The 17394-nt window shown below is 42.7% G+C and overlaps 1 protein-coding gene across 2 annotated transcripts in view; it reads left to right on the top strand.

Moving 5' to 3' along the window:
* LOC126189533 (ribosomal protein S6 kinase beta-1) overlaps positions 1 to 17394 on the top strand; it is a 187065-nt gene that overhangs the window by 77113 nt on the left and 92558 nt on the right. For both annotated transcript variants that reach the window (XR_007538040.1, XM_049930950.1), the window contains exon 4: positions 396 to 529. Coding sequence is in view for 1 of the 2 variants with exons in the window: in XM_049930950.1 (XP_049786907.1) it covers positions 396 to 529 (134 nt within the window). In the remaining variant the exon portion in view is untranslated. The remainder of the gene's footprint in view (positions 1 to 395; positions 530 to 17394) is intronic.

Consider the following 17394-nt stretch of genomic DNA (forward strand, 5'->3'; position numbering starts at 1 on the left):
GGAGATAAAGAGTTTAAAACAACACAAACTGTTAGACGAGAGGGAGAGGAGAGGCAGAATTGATAGTACTAAGCTTAGACTGCATGTTTGATCGTAACAATTTACTATGGGCTTTAAGTCCATACACTGCTAGACACTGAAAACTCTTCACTGCCTCATATAAAATATGTTCCATTTTTTTAGTGAAGTGCTTATCCACTCCACCTTGTGTGAAGTGGCTTCACTTCCTTGCACATTTCACTGTAATGTAGAACATACACAGTTTGTCACCGTGAATCTGTTATTACTTTTTAGCTGAAAATATTAAATAATGAAGTGTTGTACTTATTCTTCCCAGTCAGACAGCAATGTTATCACAAGGTGAAATAAATTATTATTTTTGTGTGCTTGTATAGCATCCATTCATTGTGGAGCTGATGTATGCATTCCAAACTGGAGGCAAACTGTATCTCATACTGGAATACCTTAGTGGTGGGGAACTCTTCATGCACTTGGAGCGTGAGGGTATATTTCTAGAAGATACTGCCTGGTATGTACTAGCATGTATTTTGCTACACTTTTATAATAATTTGGAAATATATATTCTTTTATGTTTACAGTTATATTGTGATACTATTACTTTGTGTTTTTTCTCATATTTTCAATTACACCCTAAGAATAATGTTATTGCATTATTATTATTATTATTATTATTATCATCCATTAAAAGTGATGAAAATTGCATACAAGAGTAAATAAAATATGCAAGAATTGTACAGAAGAGAAGTTAATATCCATTGGAAGGACAAAGTGAAATATTCATGCTAAGTGAAATATGTATATGCCCTGGCAAACAACATTTTAACTCCCATTATTTCCAGTGCATATACATGTTCTCAGTTTCATTAACTGTAAATCTGTTTTTATAACCATTTTAGAATGGTGCAAGGAAATAATTTCCATTGTTCTAGGTGTTTGTGCCTGTATAAAATGTTTGTCTTAAAACTGCTTATACGAATATTCCTCACCTCAAATGGTAACACAAAAACAAGTATTTAGCCACTTCTTAACAGCTTGAAAATTGAGCTAGTTAACTTCAGAAATGGAAAAATATGGAGGGAGAACACATTGGTAATGGAAAATTATATAGAGGTGCTAGTCAGCCACCAGTGACAGAAGTTAGCAGATAGTTGTTGTTAATCACAGTGTAGCTGACAATTAAAATTCTGAGAGCATACATTCTGATAAGAGTCGGCCAGTATATTGCTTCTTCTTGGGTGTATCCCACAAAAAATTTGTGATTCTTACAGCTCACACTAAGGCCTATGAACAATTGCTGATTAGTCCTCCAGGTTGTATGGGTATGGTTTCTGATGTTTCGTGCAAAAGGTCGCTCGACATTTTCAGAGATGCTCTGGGTGACACTGAGTTTTGCCAACAGATGAGTTGGATGTCTGAGGCTGACATAAATACTGTGTAAAATGGGCATCTTCAAGTTTACATATGATCAGCATATATATATAATCCTTGTAAGAAGATAAAACTCAACTTTTAATTGTCGCCTGTCAAGGATTAAAAACTTGTATATTGATTTTGAAGATCCTCTATCCTTAACTGTTTCATGGCTTCTTATTTTCTGTTAAGGTCGTCTCCATGCTTGCATATTTTGGTGGCATTTGATATAGCCTTGATAATATATCGCCATTGTAGATAAAAGCTTGGTTTCGGAAAACTTCACATCAGGATTTCCTGACTGAAGCACATGATTTGTTCCAGCTGAGTTTTTTTCTGTAGTCGGCAAAGACTTTGATATTCTGTCTGTCATGTATTTGTGATTCTTGTGGTAGTTCAGATGTAAACCTTTCCAATAGTACACAGAAGCCTGTTTATCCCATATGCCAACAGAAAAGGATGTTCATCCTATACAGATTGGAGTGCTTCACACTACCAATGCAGAGCTTGGCAATAATCAACACAGAGTTTGGCAGAAAGTAACACTGGATTTGCTCAGGAAACTAGATCCAGTCTCACAAGGAACCCCTTCAGTGTGAGGTCGCAAAAGGCCATATATATTTATAGCATTCGACACCCGACATATTGTCTGTCGTGCAACCACAATATTGGCTGCTAATGTTAGCAGGGGACGGGAGGAGCGTGCCATCAGATATACTGGCAATCATAAGGATTATTTGTGATGAGTTCTACATCTCAAAAACGTAAATGGGTCGAGATGAAAGAATTGATGCCTCTTAGAGCTGCATCCGGATACCTCGTGGTGTCGCTCAAGGAAGACGGTGACAATTTAATGACAGTTAATACATTTGTTATTCACAAAGGTGTACATTCCATGGCCAGTCCTGTGAAGTCCTGCTCTTGGTTGTGTAATGGTACCTCGCTTTTGAAGATGGATAGTGCTTTTTAAGCATAGAAACTTCATAATGTAACACTTCTCCATAGCTACCCTGTTAAAGTAGAGGCCCACCGCACTCTGAACTCCCCCCCACCGTGGTGTCGTATACACTAGGCTGTTTGATGGTCTGACTGAGACTGAAATAACAGCGTATCTCACTGACCAGGGAGTGACTGCAGTTCTCCACATCATGAAAAGGGTTGATAAAGAATTAGTCCCAGAAGCACTCTACTCCTCACATTTGACCATGTGGTACTTTCATCAAAAATTAAGGCTGGCTACAAAGCTATTACTGTCACACCATATATCCCAAATCCCACATGTTATAAATGTCAGCACTACAACCACACCATGAATCTTGTGAAAAAGCAGCCAAATACATCACCTGCGGCAGGGATTCTCATGAGGGTGTGTGTCCAAGTCCTTCCCCCCTCTCTATCAACTACAAGGATGGTCGTGCTGCTTCATCCAGTGACTGTCTAATCTACCTCAGTGAGAGAGCTGTTCAGGAGATCTGGGTGAAAGAAAAGGTTCCTACTCACATTGCTTGGATAATATTTGCTAGCTGTAAACCTTGTACACCACCCTCTGACAGTTATAGTACAGCTCTCACTACACCCTGACCTATGAAGGACATGATTACGCAGACTTGCGACTTCCAATTTAGCGCCACAGTTGTGAAATTGTCGAGCTCCAAGGTCACCTCCTCATCTTCACCTGCTACATTTGCACAATACACCAACAAACTTTTGTCTGCATCAGTGAAATTGCATGCCTCGCAAACAGAAGCATGGAAAGCCAAAAAAGAGTACACCCACAATGACTTCCTGCGCACTTCTGGCCAGCCGTTGTCTCAGTCTGCACTTGACAAATGTCAAGGTTCCGAGCAGTCAAAGGAAGGCAAATGGTCTTCCCCTTCTCCACCTCGATGTTAGTCTTCAACAATGTCACTACATGATACCTTCACCCAACCAACCTTCATTTCCCCACGACACATCTCCAACAACCACTCTGTTCCCCAACTCAAAGCGAATATAGACACCTCTGCCGAACTAATGGACCCGAACCATCCAACCTCAGAACCTGGTCATTGTGTATGTTCGAATTCTGGCAATCGGCAGCCACCACTGTAACTGCCACCACATTTGACACATCTCCTGTCTATCTTCAAATATGGTTATTCTCCAATGGAGCATTCACAGCATGAAATCAAATAGGATTAAATTACAGCTTCTCTGTCGCTCATACTGTCCAGTTCATTTCTGCCTCCAGGAAACAAAATTACGCTCTTACAATCACTTTCACTTCCCACACTTAATTTCAGTCCATTTTGACATTCCCGTGAGGCAGGGACTGTGGTTCATGAGGTAGTTGTGTTGCACATTCAAGATGATGTCTGTAGTCACAACATTTCCTTGCACATCCAGCTTCAAGTTGTTGCTATCCATCTTTCCCTTCCTGGTTTCATCTTCTCTGTTCACAACATCTACTCACTCTCGTCTTCAGCTGTCACCGGGGAAGGCATTTTGTAACTTACTGCTTAGCTTTTCATACCTTTTTGCTGCTCGGCGACTTCAGTGCACCCCATTGCCTTTGGGGCTCTAGACGCCCCTGTCAGAGAGCCTCTCTCCTAGTAAGTATCTACAACCTGCTCAATCTAATCTGACAAACTGTGTGTTGGCTTCTGTCTCGGGTTCTTCGGCCAACATTTGTCTGATGATTTTTCTGCTGTTTCGCCAGCATGAGTGACTGCCATTGTCAAGATTTGATTCTCCAGCAATTTGATTCCATGCACTCCTTTTCCCACTTGGACCTTGTGATCTGTACTGCTCAGCTTGCTCATCATAACGAGTGGTCCATTCTCTCTGACACACTCTAAAGTGACCACTACTTCTGTGTCTTTCATTTGCTAATTCTTATCCCATCTGTGCGTCCAGCCAACTGGCACCTTTCTGAAGATGACTGCCAGCTTTACTCCTAACTGGCCACTTTCAATGAACACCATCTCCCCTGCATTGATGACCAGGTAGAAACATTACAAATGCTGTCCTTACTGCCACGGAATGTTCCATACCTCACACCTCTTCCTCACCACGACGTGCCCCCACCTCCTGGTGGACTGAGGCGTGCCATGACATAATCTGTGCGTGAAGACAAGCTCTCCGCATTTTTAAACGCCATCCATTATGGTGAACCGTATCTATTATAAATAGCTATGTGTGCAGTGTTGCCACATTTTCAGGGCTAGCAAAAAGGATAGTTAGCTTCCTTTTCAAAGCTCTTTCAACAGTTTTACCCCCTCTTCTGTTGTTTGCGGTAATCTCTGTTGGCTTTTAGGAAACAGTTTATTCCCCAGTTCCTGGTCTGTCATGGTAGACCCTCTAGATATCTCGAACATCTTGGGCAGATATTTTGCAGACATTTAGAGTTCCATCCACTACTATCATTCCTTGTTCCCTCTGAAACAGGTGCTGGAGACAAGTATGATATCCGTCTTCTCTGAATTATGACTGTTACAATATTGTTTTAACTATGAGGCAGCTTAAACATGCATTATCTTTGTCACGGTCATCTACTGCAGGACAGTACAGTGTTAACATTCTGAAGTCGCGACACCTATCTCCTGAGGGTCTACACTTTCTCTCCCGTACATATAGCCGCATTTGGACAGATGGCACATTCCCCATTTGCTGGCATGAGGCTATTGTGACTCACATACTTGAGCCTGGGAAGGACAAACACCTTCCTTCCACCTACCATCCAATTTCCTTCACCAATAGTGTCCACAAGATGATGGAACAAGTGATTAATGGTTGGCTGGTGTGGTGGTTCGAATATCTGAATCTCCTCACTAACTCCCAATGTGGATTCCATAGGCGACCCTCTGCAATTGATCATCTCGTAACCTTGTCAACCCATATTATGAAAAATTTTTTGCAGAAGTGCCAAACGGTGGCTATGTTTTTTGATTTGGAGAAGGCATATGACACCTGCTGGAGGATGGGTATCCTCCACATTATGGATGAGTGGGGGTTTCGGTTTCCCCTACCCCTTTTTATCCAGCAATTTTTAAAGGACCCTGTTTTTCAAGGTATGTGTGGGCTCGGCTCTGTCGGACACTTTCATTCAAGAGCACGGAGTGCCTCAGGGTTCTGTGCTCAACATTTGTCTTGTTTCCCAAAACCTGGATTATCTCTCGCCAGATATCTCAGGCTCTTCTTTCATTGATGACTTTGCAATCTATTGCTCCTCTCAGCAAACCTGTTTACCTGAGCAGCACCTTCAGAGATGTCTTGATCATCTTTACTTGTGGAGTGTCAACAAATGCTTCTGCTTTTACACTGACAAGACTGTCTGTCTGAACTTCTGGCAGTGCCAGGACTTTCTTCCCCAGTTCCTATGTCTCGGCCAATTCCTTCTTCTGTTCGTTGAAGCAACGAAATTCTTGGGACTCATGTTTGATAGGAAACTTTGTTGGTCTTCCCACATCTCTTCCATGACAGCTCGTTGTACTTGTTCCCTCAGTGTATTGTGTGTTTCATGCAGTACCGTGTGGGGAACAGATCGGACCATCCTCTGCCGTTTATACTGGTCCCTTCTCCATTTGAAACTGGATTATGGCTGTATTGTATATTCATACCCACATCCGCCTATCTTATGTTGTCTTAACACCATCCACCATCGTGAGATACGTTTAGCCACTGGTCCCTTCTGTACCAGTCCCATTGAGTCTTTGTGCTTAGGCTGCTGACTTATGGTTGACCTTATGTGACCTGTCTTCTATGCCTGTTCACCCATCCTATGCTCCCTCTTTTGATGATTCTCTTGACAGGCATTATGGGTTGCGCCCATCTTCTCTGTTGCCTCTGAGAATTCACTTCCATTTGCTGCTTGGACAGCTTTGCTTTATGCTCCCTGCCACATTCCCCATGGGTGCATTCTCTTCACCACACTGGCTTCATGCCGAGGTACATGTTCATTCAGACTCCATTCACTTCCTAAGGGCACAACTACTGGCCTGATGTATGACAGTGAGTTTATTGCACGTTTCGCATGACTTGGGGCAGTGTCTTCTCGTACACCGACAGTTCCAAGACCAACCAAGGTGTCGGGTGCGCCTTTGTATGAGGACCTTGTTTTTTCAACCTCCGATAGGCTATACATAAAAGACATGTTCATAAAAAAACAATTATTTTACTACCAAAAGTTTTGTACACTTACGGTTACTTTTCAACATAATCACGAAAATGGTTGAGACATTTATTGTACCTGTAGACAAACTTTGCAATACCCTCTTTAAAAAAAAAAATAAAAAAAAAAAATAAATGTTGCCAATGAGGGAGGTGGCGCAGTGGTTAAGGCACTGGACTTACATTTGGGAGGACCATGGTTTAATCCTGTGTCCGGCCTTCCCGATGTAGGTTTTCCGTGATTTCCCTAAATCACATCAGACAAATGCCAGGATGGTTCCTTTGAAAGGGCGTGGCCAAATTCTTTCCGCGTCCTTCCCTACTCCAATGAGACCGATGACCTCGCTGTCTGGTGTCCTCTCCCAAAACAACCCAACCCCAAAAAAAGGTTGCTGCCAATGATATCGAATGAGCATTGACGTTGTTTTGAAGATCTTTGTTGGTTTGAAAGTGCTTCCCTCCTAGCCACGTCTTCAGTTCAGGGAAAGGTGAGTCACTGGGTGCTGGGTCAGGACTGTATAGCGGACGATTGAAAATGTCCCGTTGAAATTGTTCAAGAAGCTGTTGGGTTGTGCCAGCACAGTTCCTGAAGTCAGCATTCCTCTTTGTTTGTTTTGAATGGCTCTCCACAAATGTCGTAAAGTTTCACACTAAGCAGCTGCATTGATAGTGGTTCCAGGCTGCATAAACTCTACAAGCAACATACCTTTTTGGTCCCAAAACATGGTCACCATAACCTTTCTGTTGTTGAATGTTTGTTTGAATCTCTTTGGTTTGTTTGGTGAATTTGAATTCATCCATTGTTGTGATTGTGGTTTTGTTTCTGGTGTGTCATATTGGATCCAAGTTTCATCTCCATTAACAATTGATTTCCAAAAGTTCTCCACATCATAATGATAATGGTCAAGGAAATTCAAAGCTGACACCATTCGGTGACTTCTATGGGCGTCCATCGACATTTTGGAACCCAACAACCAGAAAGTTTTTTGTAGCCTAAATGTTCAGTAACGATAGAGTGTATGACAGATATTGAAACTTCCAGTATTTCCATATACAAAGCAGTTATGGTGAACCTATGATTTTCTCTAACCATTCTGTCAACTCGTTCTTCAAGGTCAGCTGTAACAACAGACTTGTGTCCTTGGCCCACTTCATGCTCATCATTTCGGCCATCTTAACTTTCAGCACCATTCACGCCCACCACCATAAGTCATGAAGTTATCACTGTACACTCAGCTCATTCTCCAATGAATTAAACATATAACATGTCAGCCTCAGTTGCAAATAGAAACCAATCTTTACCTAGGTTTCAGCAAAAATAATTTGACCTTCTTCAGAAGCTATTGACACTAAATTATTGCATGCCAAAGTTTGGCTGTGTCAAGTATAAAACTATAGTTGCGCCGGAACTAATCGCAGCGAGCAGCTATGTACCGAGCACTGCTGATAGTCATTCGCATGCACACATGGAAATATAGATGCTTAACAGTAGTTACCTTTACATTAGGAATTGGATTAATATAAGCATTAAAACTGTTGATAGTGTAATATGTAACCGAACTTACTTCTGAGGAGAACGAGAACCCTTTAAACAGATTCGGAGCCCGTAAGAAAGACTAGCTGTTACTCGGTAAAATTATTTCTCAATTTTGAATACATTACTATTCAACTAAAGAAAGTAGAGTCTGGCGTCGGGGACTGCAAAGGCAACATAACATCAGGGCTGGTGAAGCAATGGTTGAAAACCTACGAAAAAGTTCTTATTTCTCAATTGTAACTGGTCATTAAGTAGGTTTTCTTTATCAAGCAACAGGTGTTTAAAGATATGCAACTCCTCAAGGATGTCAGGCCTAGTGCCATTAACCTTGCAATTTAATAGCTCTGTGTTATTTGGTGGATTGGGATCATGGGCCAATTGACCAAGGTGCTCTGCAAAAGTCGAGCCACATGTGCCATCACCCTTTTCGTGGATATATTTTCTTCATATCTAGCGGAGAGGGCTCTCCCTGTCTGGCTGATGTAATACCTCAGGTAACTGCTACAGGTGATTTTGTACACCCCAGAATGAGATAATTTGTCATTGGTATTCTTTAACGAGTGGACCCCCCTTTTTTTTATGCTGTTATTTGTAGAATATGCCATTTTAAAGCTGTGGCTCTTTAAGAGTTACCCTATTTTATAAGATGCTTAGGAAGGGAATAGAAATGAAGCTAGTGGAGTTATCCTCTGGTGCGTGCGATACCTAGTGCAGATGAGGTCGTAATTTTTCTACCTGTTTTCTTGTTAAAGAGCTGTCTCTCAATTTCTGGTTTATATCCATTATTATAGGCGATAACTTCTAGGGTTTGTAACTCATTCTCCATTGCATCTGCTGAAAGAGGAATGGCTAGTGCTTGGTGTATGCAAGAATGGAAAAAGGTCTTATTGTGGGCTTGGGGATGTGTAGAGTTGGCTGGGATGATGTTATTGGAAAAGGTATTTTTCCTAAAAATGTTAAACCTGATACGGTTGTTTTGAGAAATTTTCCATACGGACATTCTTATCTTCAGATGCTCGTCTTTTAAAGTCGCTTCATTGGGTTTTTGCCTCAGGTTTTTATTTAGTGTTTAGTTTTCTTACATTATGATATGGGGCTTATGGCCTTAGTAGTTTTGCACTCTAAAACACTGACCAACAAAATAATTTGCTTTTGCTTGATTCCTAGTCTGAGTATAAAAATCGTACTTCTTTAGAGCAAACTGTCCCTTCTGAAAAGTGTGTGACATTTCAGTTCATACCACTTGGAACCACTGGATAAATTCATCCTCTGAATGTTTGTTTTTTCCTTGTCTACAAAATGTATTATCAGACTATCTGCTGCTATGCCATAAGGATAACTAGTTTCGTGATGAGCTGAACCTGTATGTGCCAAAGCAAACTGAAAGATATTGTTATTCAGGCAGCTAGAACGTAAGAGATCAGTAATGCTTCCACAGTGCGCAGCCCGAAGGCACCCCAAAAGCAGAGTGCCCCTCAACGCCAACTTTCTTCAAAGAAAAGTGACTGTCACCACCAACTTTCCCCCCATTAGTGCTGGGAAATGGAGTAGGGAAAGGACCCAACATTCGGGTCGAAAACTCACCTGGGCTCCATCAGATGTCATTCTGGCACATCTGACTGATGATATCATAGACTTTAATGCCTCATCACCAGACCCAGTCAGCCCCACCACTCTGCCTCACTCTAAAAGTGCCTCACCACCCTGGCGCAAAGACAGAGGTAATTAAAGACCACATTGATGAAGTGGCTCCTACACTCCAATGGAATATAAATGAGCACAGGATTCATCATGAAGAACTGAGACTCTTGAACAGGACAGACCCTTTTGCCTCTGCCTTCAAGAGATTCATTTTAAAGAGAGTGATATACCTTGACTTGGAGACTATCACCTTTATAGAGAAGGTGACGTTACTGGTAACAGGGTAAAAGGTGGGGCTGCAGTGTTCGTAAAGGATAGTTTTCGCTCCTCACCTATTCCAACAACACAACAACAAGCGGTTGCTGTTTGGATAGTGGCCCATGTTGAAATCACAGTGTGCTTTGTGTACTTACCACCCCCATGAGCTTCTTAACAGTGGGGTCCTCATTCATCTTCTTGATGAACTACCCCACTCCTTTCTCCTTTTGGGGGACTTCAGTGCACACAGTGCACTGTGGAGTTCTAACACCACGTGTCCCAAGGGTCAGATACTTGAGGATATGCTACACACATCAGATCTTATACTGCTGAACATGGGTCAAGCCACACATTTTAGTACTGTTACAGGTTCGTGTACACTCCTTCTGCTCGCCTGCTCTTGCAGACATTGCTCATTAGGCAGTGGACGATGACCTTCATGGTAGTGACCATTTCCCAATATGGAGCCATCTGCCTGATGAAGAAGATTCCAAAAGAAAGTCACTGAGATGGTTATTCAAAAAGGCTAACTGGCTGCTTTACAGGCAGTTAGCTGTTTTCGAGCAATGTGACGGTGTCTAGGACTGGGTGGATCATATTGCAGCTGTGTTTCACTATGCTGCTGATGCGTCCATCCCAAACTCTGTGGAAATGCCTGGGAAGCAATCTGTCACCTGGTGGAATGATGAGTGTCATTTTGCAATCAGGCACAGGAGGCCAGCTATGCACAGATTCAATCGATGCCCTGCAGATGAGAATCTTACAAACTTTTGAATGGCACATGCAAAGGCGAGGAGAATAATTCGAGAGAGTAAGCAAAGGCCTTGGCAAGAGTTCCTGGACTCCATCAATAGGTCCACACCTCAAAGTAAAGTATGAGAAGCCATCAGGAGGCTCTTGAGGCACAACTCTCGACCGCAAAGAGCAGCTATACAAATACAGGGGTCTCTTGTAACGATGACAGGGGATATGACTCACACAATGGCTGAATTATATAAATCCGTTACGGCCAATTCTAGCCGGTATTCCAACTTCCGTCGCTATCGGGAGGCACAGGAAAAGGCAATAATTGATTTCTGTTCCATCAACATGGAAGAATACAACCAGCCTTTTGGGAGCTGGATTCTGCATTGTCAGTTGCCCGAAACCAGGTCCCTACTCAGTCACTCCCTGTGTATGTTCAGGAGGTATCATTCCATGCTCAATAACCTGACCTTGCTTGAAGCTGCAATTCAACAAGCTTCCCTTCATAAGCAACACCTTACCGGTGTTTTCTTCGATTTGGGAAAGGCCTACAATACTACCTGGAGGCATAATATTTTGTTGCACCTCCACCAGTGAGGATTCCGTGGACGTCTACCAACCTTCATATGATCCTTTCTCTTGGACAGATATTTTAGATACGTGGTTGGGAATGTCCTGTATGACCATTTTAAGCAAGAGAATGGTGCCCCTCAAGGGAGTGTTTCTTCTGTGCATCCTCCAGCCTCGCCACGGGTACTCGGCAATTGCAGCTGATGATCAGCCCGTTGGAGGAATGGTCTAGCACCACAGGTTTAAAAATTCTCATTAGAGAAAACAGTTTGTATTGATTTTAATCATTCCTGCTGTCTGTTTGACTTACCCGTTTCAAAACAGGGGGACACCATTCTCACTTTTAAGGAAAAGGTTAAGTATCTGGATCTTGTCTTTGATGAGAAGTTAACATGGTTGCCACACCTTAAAGAACTGAAACTCAGATGTCTAAAAGCCTTAAACATCCTGAAATGAGTCAGTCATAGGTCTTGGGGAGCTGACAGTGCACGTCTGCTCCAACTTAATAAGGCCATTGTGCGACCCCGGCTTGAATAAGGATGCCAGATTTGTAGGTCAGCAAGGCCTTCATACTTTAAAATGCTGGATGCAGTTCACCACAAGGGTATTAGGCTGTCAACAGGGGTGTATTGCACGAGCCCTGTTGTTAGTTTGTGTGCAGAGGCTGGTGATCCTCTGCTGTCTATTCGACACCATCTTCTCATGGTACACAAAGCATATAGGACATTGTCCATTCCTACATCACCAGCATCCAGTTAAGTTGTTCAGCCGCCATTAGAACGGCTGTTCGATCAGTGGCCACAAGCAACATGGCCATTTGGGATGCATGCAAAGGAGAGTTTATTAGGCAGAACTGTTTGCTATCCTGAGAGCAGAAGAACAGATGAGACGGCGTTCTGACAAAAAAAAAAAAATTATCATCTACTCTGATTCTCAAAGTGCCCTTCTCGCTGTTGGACAGATATATCCAGAAGATTGGATGGTGCAAGAGGTATGGGTCACTCTCCTCCTCTTGCAAAGGCAAAACAAAGGAAATAATTTTTTGCTGGGTTCTAGGGCACCTAAGCATCCAGGGAAATGAACTCGCTGATGCTGTTGCCAAGGAGGCTTGCTCCCTTCCTCCTCCTGCTCGCTGTTCAGTCCCTCTGTGAGCTGTCACTTCATTTGTGACCAGGTAGACCATATGTTGGTGGGCGTCTCAGTGGCTGGAAGTGAGGAATAATATACTGCCTTCCATTAAGGCTTCAGTGTGACCATGGATTACCTCCTTCCGCTTGCGACGGTTTGAAGGAGTAGCCCTTCTTGGTTCAGAGTGGGACTTTGTCCATTGAGGCATGGCTTCCTCTTATGTCGGGAGGAGCCCCTAGTATGTCAGTATGACAAATTTTAACAGAATGTGTTTTACATGGCAATCTGAGGATTGAACTGGGTCCCCCATAGGATTTTCCCTCTGTTTTCACTTATAACGAGGCAAATGTTGTTCGTGTCTTAAGATTTTCTGTGGTGTCCAGAATTCTTCTCAAAATACTGGGTGTGAGATCTTAATGTGTCACATGGCTGCAAGGGAGGGAAAGAAAACCAATGTGCACTCCATGTGCATACCGGGGGAAGTCATTCCAGATGTGGAAAGGGTCCTTCCGGATGCCATGAAGGGTACAGGGTGCACCCATCTACAGGTGGTCACTCATGTCAGCACCGATGATGTTCGTCGCTATGGATCGGAGGAAATCCTCTCTAGCTTCCGGCGGCTATCTGATTTGGTGAAGACTGCCAGTCTCACTAGCGGGATGAAAGCAGCGCTCACCATTCGTAGCATCGTCGACAGGACTGACTGCGGACCCTTGGTATAGAGCCAAGCAGAGGATCTGAATCAGAGGCTGAGAGGGTTCTGCGACTGTGTGGGCTGCAGATTCCTTGACTTACACCATAGGTTGGTGGGGTTTCGGGTTCCGCTGGATAGGTCAGGAGTCCACTACACACAGCAGGCAGCTGCACGGGCAGCAGGGGTTGTGTGACGTGAAAAGGGCGGTTTTTTAGGTTAGATGGTCTCGGGCAAGTACAGAAAGACAACATCCTCAAAGGGTTGCAGGCAAAGTCAGGACATGCGGGGACCAAGCAGCAATCGGTATTGTAATTGTAAACTGTCGAAGCTGTGTTGGTAAAGTACCAGAATTTCAAGCGCTGATAGAAAGCACCGAAACTGAAATCATTATAGGTACGGAAATCTGGCTGAAGCTAGAGATAAATTCTGCCGAAATTTTTACAAAGGCACAGATGTTGTTTAGAAAGGATAGATTGCATGCAACCGGTGGTGGCCTGTTTGTCGCTGTTAGTAGTAGTTCATCTTGTACTGAAATAGAAGTGGATAGTTCCTGTGAATTATTATGGGTGGAGGTTATACTAGACAACCGAGCTAGGTTAATAATAGGCTCCTTTTACCGACCTCCCGACTCAGCAGCATTAGTGGCAGAACAACTGAGAGAAAATCTGGAATACATTTCACATAAATTTTCTCAGCATGTTATAGTCTTAGGTGGAGATTTAAAATTACCAGATATAGGCTGGGTCACTCAGATGTTTAGGACGAGTGGTAGGGACAGAGCATCGAGTGACTTTATACTGAGTGCACTATCCGAAAATTACCTCGAGCAATTAAACAGAGAACCGACTCGTGGAGATAACATCTTGGACCTACTGATAAACAAACAGACCCGAACTTTTCGACTCTGTATGTGCAGAACAGGGAATCAGTGATCATAAGGCCATTGCAGCATCCTTGAATTTGGAAGTAAATAGGAATATTCAGTGTTCAATGAATTCGAAAGTAAAATTCTATGTACCGACTTGACAGAAAATCCTAGGAAGTTCTGCTCTTCCGTTAAATCAGTAAGTGGATCGAAGCAGCATATCCAGACACTCTGGGATGATAATGGCATTGAAACAGAAGATTACACGCGTAAAGCTGAAACACTAAACACCTTTTTTCTAAAGCTGTTTCACAGAGGAAGACCACACGGCAGCTCCTTCTCTAAATCCTCGCACAAATGAGAAATTGCTGACATCGAAATAAGTGTCCAAGGAATAGAAAAGCAACTGAAATCACTCAACAGAGAAAAGTCCACTGGACCTGACAGGATACCAATTCGATTCTACACAGAGTACGTGAAAGAATTTGCCGCCCTTCTAACAGCTGTGTAATGCAAGTCTCTAGAGGAACGGAAGTTTCCAAATGATTGGAAAAGAGCACAGGTAGTCCCAGTTTTCAAGAAGGGTCGTCGAGCAGATGTGCAAAACTATAGGCCTATATCTCTGACATCGATCTGTTGTAGAATTTTAGAACATGTTTTTTTGCTCGCGTATCATCTCATTTCTGGAACCCGGAATCTACTCTGTAGGAATCAACATGGATTCCGGAAACAGCGATCGTGTGAGACCCAACTCGCTTTATTTGTTCATGAGACCCAGAAAATATTAGATACAGGCTCCCAGGTAGATGCCATTTTCCTTGACTTCCGGAAGGCGTTCGATACAATTCCGCACTGTCGCCTGATAAACAAAGTAAGAGCCTACGGAATATCAGACCAGCTGTGTGGCTGGATTGAAGAGTTTTTAGCAAACAGAACACAGCATGTTGTTCTCAATGGAGAGACGTCTACAGAGACCAAGCAGATAGTGTCGGAAGTTCCATGCAGCTTTTCGCGGATGACGCTGTAGTATACAGAGAAGCTGCAGCATTAGAAAATTGCAGCGAAATGCAGGAAGATCTGCAGCGGATAGGCACTTGGCGCAGGGAGTGGCAACTGACCCTTAACATAGACAAATGTAATGTTGTTGTTGTTGTTGTTGTTGTTGTCTTCAGTCCTGAGACTGGTTTGATGCAGCTCTCCATGCTACTCTATCCTGTGCAAGCTTCATCATCTCCCAGTACCTACTGCAGCCTACATCCTTCTGAATATGCTTAGTGTATTCATCTCTTGGTCTCCCTCTACGATTTTTACCCTCCACACTGCCCTCCAGTACCAAATTGGTGATCCCTTGATGCCACAGAACATGTCCTACCAACCAATCCCTTCTTCTAGTCACGTTGTGCCACTAAGTCCTCCCCAATTCTGTTCAATACCTCCTCATTAGTTATGTGATCTACCCATCTAATCTTCAGCATTCTTCTGTAGCACCACATTTCGAAAGCTTCTATTCTCTTTTTGTCCAAACTGTTTATCGTCCATGTTTCACTTCCATACATGGCTACACTCCATACAAATACTTTCAGAAACGACTTCCTGACACTTAAACCTATACTCGATGTTAACAAATTTCTCTTCTTCAGAAACACTTTCCTTGCCATTGCCAGTCTACATTTTATATCCTCCCTACTTCGACCATCATCAGTTATTTTGCTCCCAAAATAGCAAAACTGCTTTACTACTTTAAGTGTGTCATTTCCTAATCTAATTCCCTCAGCATCACCCGACTTAATTCGACTACATTCCATTATCCTCGTTTTACTTTTGTTGATGTTCATCTTATATCCTCCTTTCAAGACACTGTCCATTCCGTTCAACTGCTCTTCCAAGTCCTTTGCTGTCTCTCACAGAATTACAATGTCATCGGCAAACCTCAAAGTTTTTATTTCTTCTCCATGGATTTTAATACCTACTCCGAACTTTTCTTTTGTTTCCTTTACTGCTTGCTCAATACACAGATTGAATAGCATCGGGGAGAGGCTACAACCCTGTCTCACTCCCTTCCCAACCACTGCTTCCCTTTCATGCCCCTTGACTCTTATAACTGCCATCTGGTTTCTGTACAAATTGTAAATAGCCTTTCGCTCCCTGTATTTTACCCGTGCCACCTTCAGAATTTGAAAGAGAGTATTCCAGTCAACATTGTCAAAAGCTTTCTTTAAGTCTACAAATGCTAGAAAAGTAGGTTTGCCTTTTCTTAATCTTTCTTCTAAGATAAGTCGTAAGGTCAGTATTGCCTCACGTGTTCCAATATTTCTATGGAATCCAAACTGATCTACCCCGAGGTCGGCTGCTACCAGTTTTTCCATTTGTCTGTAAAGAATTCGCGTTTGTATTTTGCAGCTGTGACTTATTAAACTGATAGTTCATTAATTTCACATCTGTCAACACTTGCTGTCTTTGAGATTGGAATTATTATATTCTTCTTGAAGTCTGAGGGAATTTCGCCAGTCTCATACGTCTTGCTCACCACATGGTAGAGTTTTGTCAGGACTGGCTCTCTCAAGGCCGTCAGTAGTTCTAATGGAATGTTGTCTACTCCCGGGGCCTTGTTTCAACTCGGGTCTTTCAGTGCTCTGTCAAACTCTTCACGCAGTATCGTATCTCCCATTTCATCTTCATCTACATCCTCTTCTATTTCCATAATATTGTCTTCAAGAACATCACTCCTGTATAGACCCTCTATATATTCCTTCCACCTTTCTGCTTTCCCTTCTTTGCTTAGAACCGGGTTTACATCTGAGCTCTTTATATTCATGCAAGCCGTTCTCTTTTCTCCAAAGGTCTCTTTAATTTTCCTGTAGGCAGTATCTATCTTACCCCTCGTGAGATAAGCCTCTACATCCGTACATTTGTCCTCTAACCATCCCTGATTAGCCATTTTGCACTTCCTGTCAATCTCATTTTTGAGAAGTTTGTATTCCTTTTCGCCTGCTTCACTTACTGCATTTTTATATTTTCTTATTTCATCAATTAAATTCAGTATTTCTTCTGTTACCCAAGGATTTCTACTAGCCCTCATCTTTTTACCTACTTGACCCTCTGCTGCCTTCACTACTTCATCCCGCAGAGCAACCCATTCTTATTCTACTGTATTTCTTTCCCCCATTTTTGTCAATTGTTCTCTTATGCTCTCCCTGAAACTCTGTACAACCTCTGGTTTAGTCAGTTTATCCAGGTCCCATCTCCTCAAATTCCCACCTTTTTGCAGTTTCTTCAGTTTTAATCTACAGTTCATAACCAATAGATTGTGGTCAGAGTCCACATCTGCCCCTGGAAATGTCTTACAATTTAAAACCTGGTTCCTAAATCTCTGTCTTA

The sequence above is a fragment of the Schistocerca cancellata genome, chromosome 1 (genome assembly GCF_023864275.1).
Source record: "Schistocerca cancellata isolate TAMUIC-IGC-003103 chromosome 1, iqSchCanc2.1, whole genome shotgun sequence".
In the NCBI taxonomy this organism is placed as follows: domain Eukaryota; kingdom Metazoa; phylum Arthropoda; class Insecta; order Orthoptera; family Acrididae; genus Schistocerca; species Schistocerca cancellata.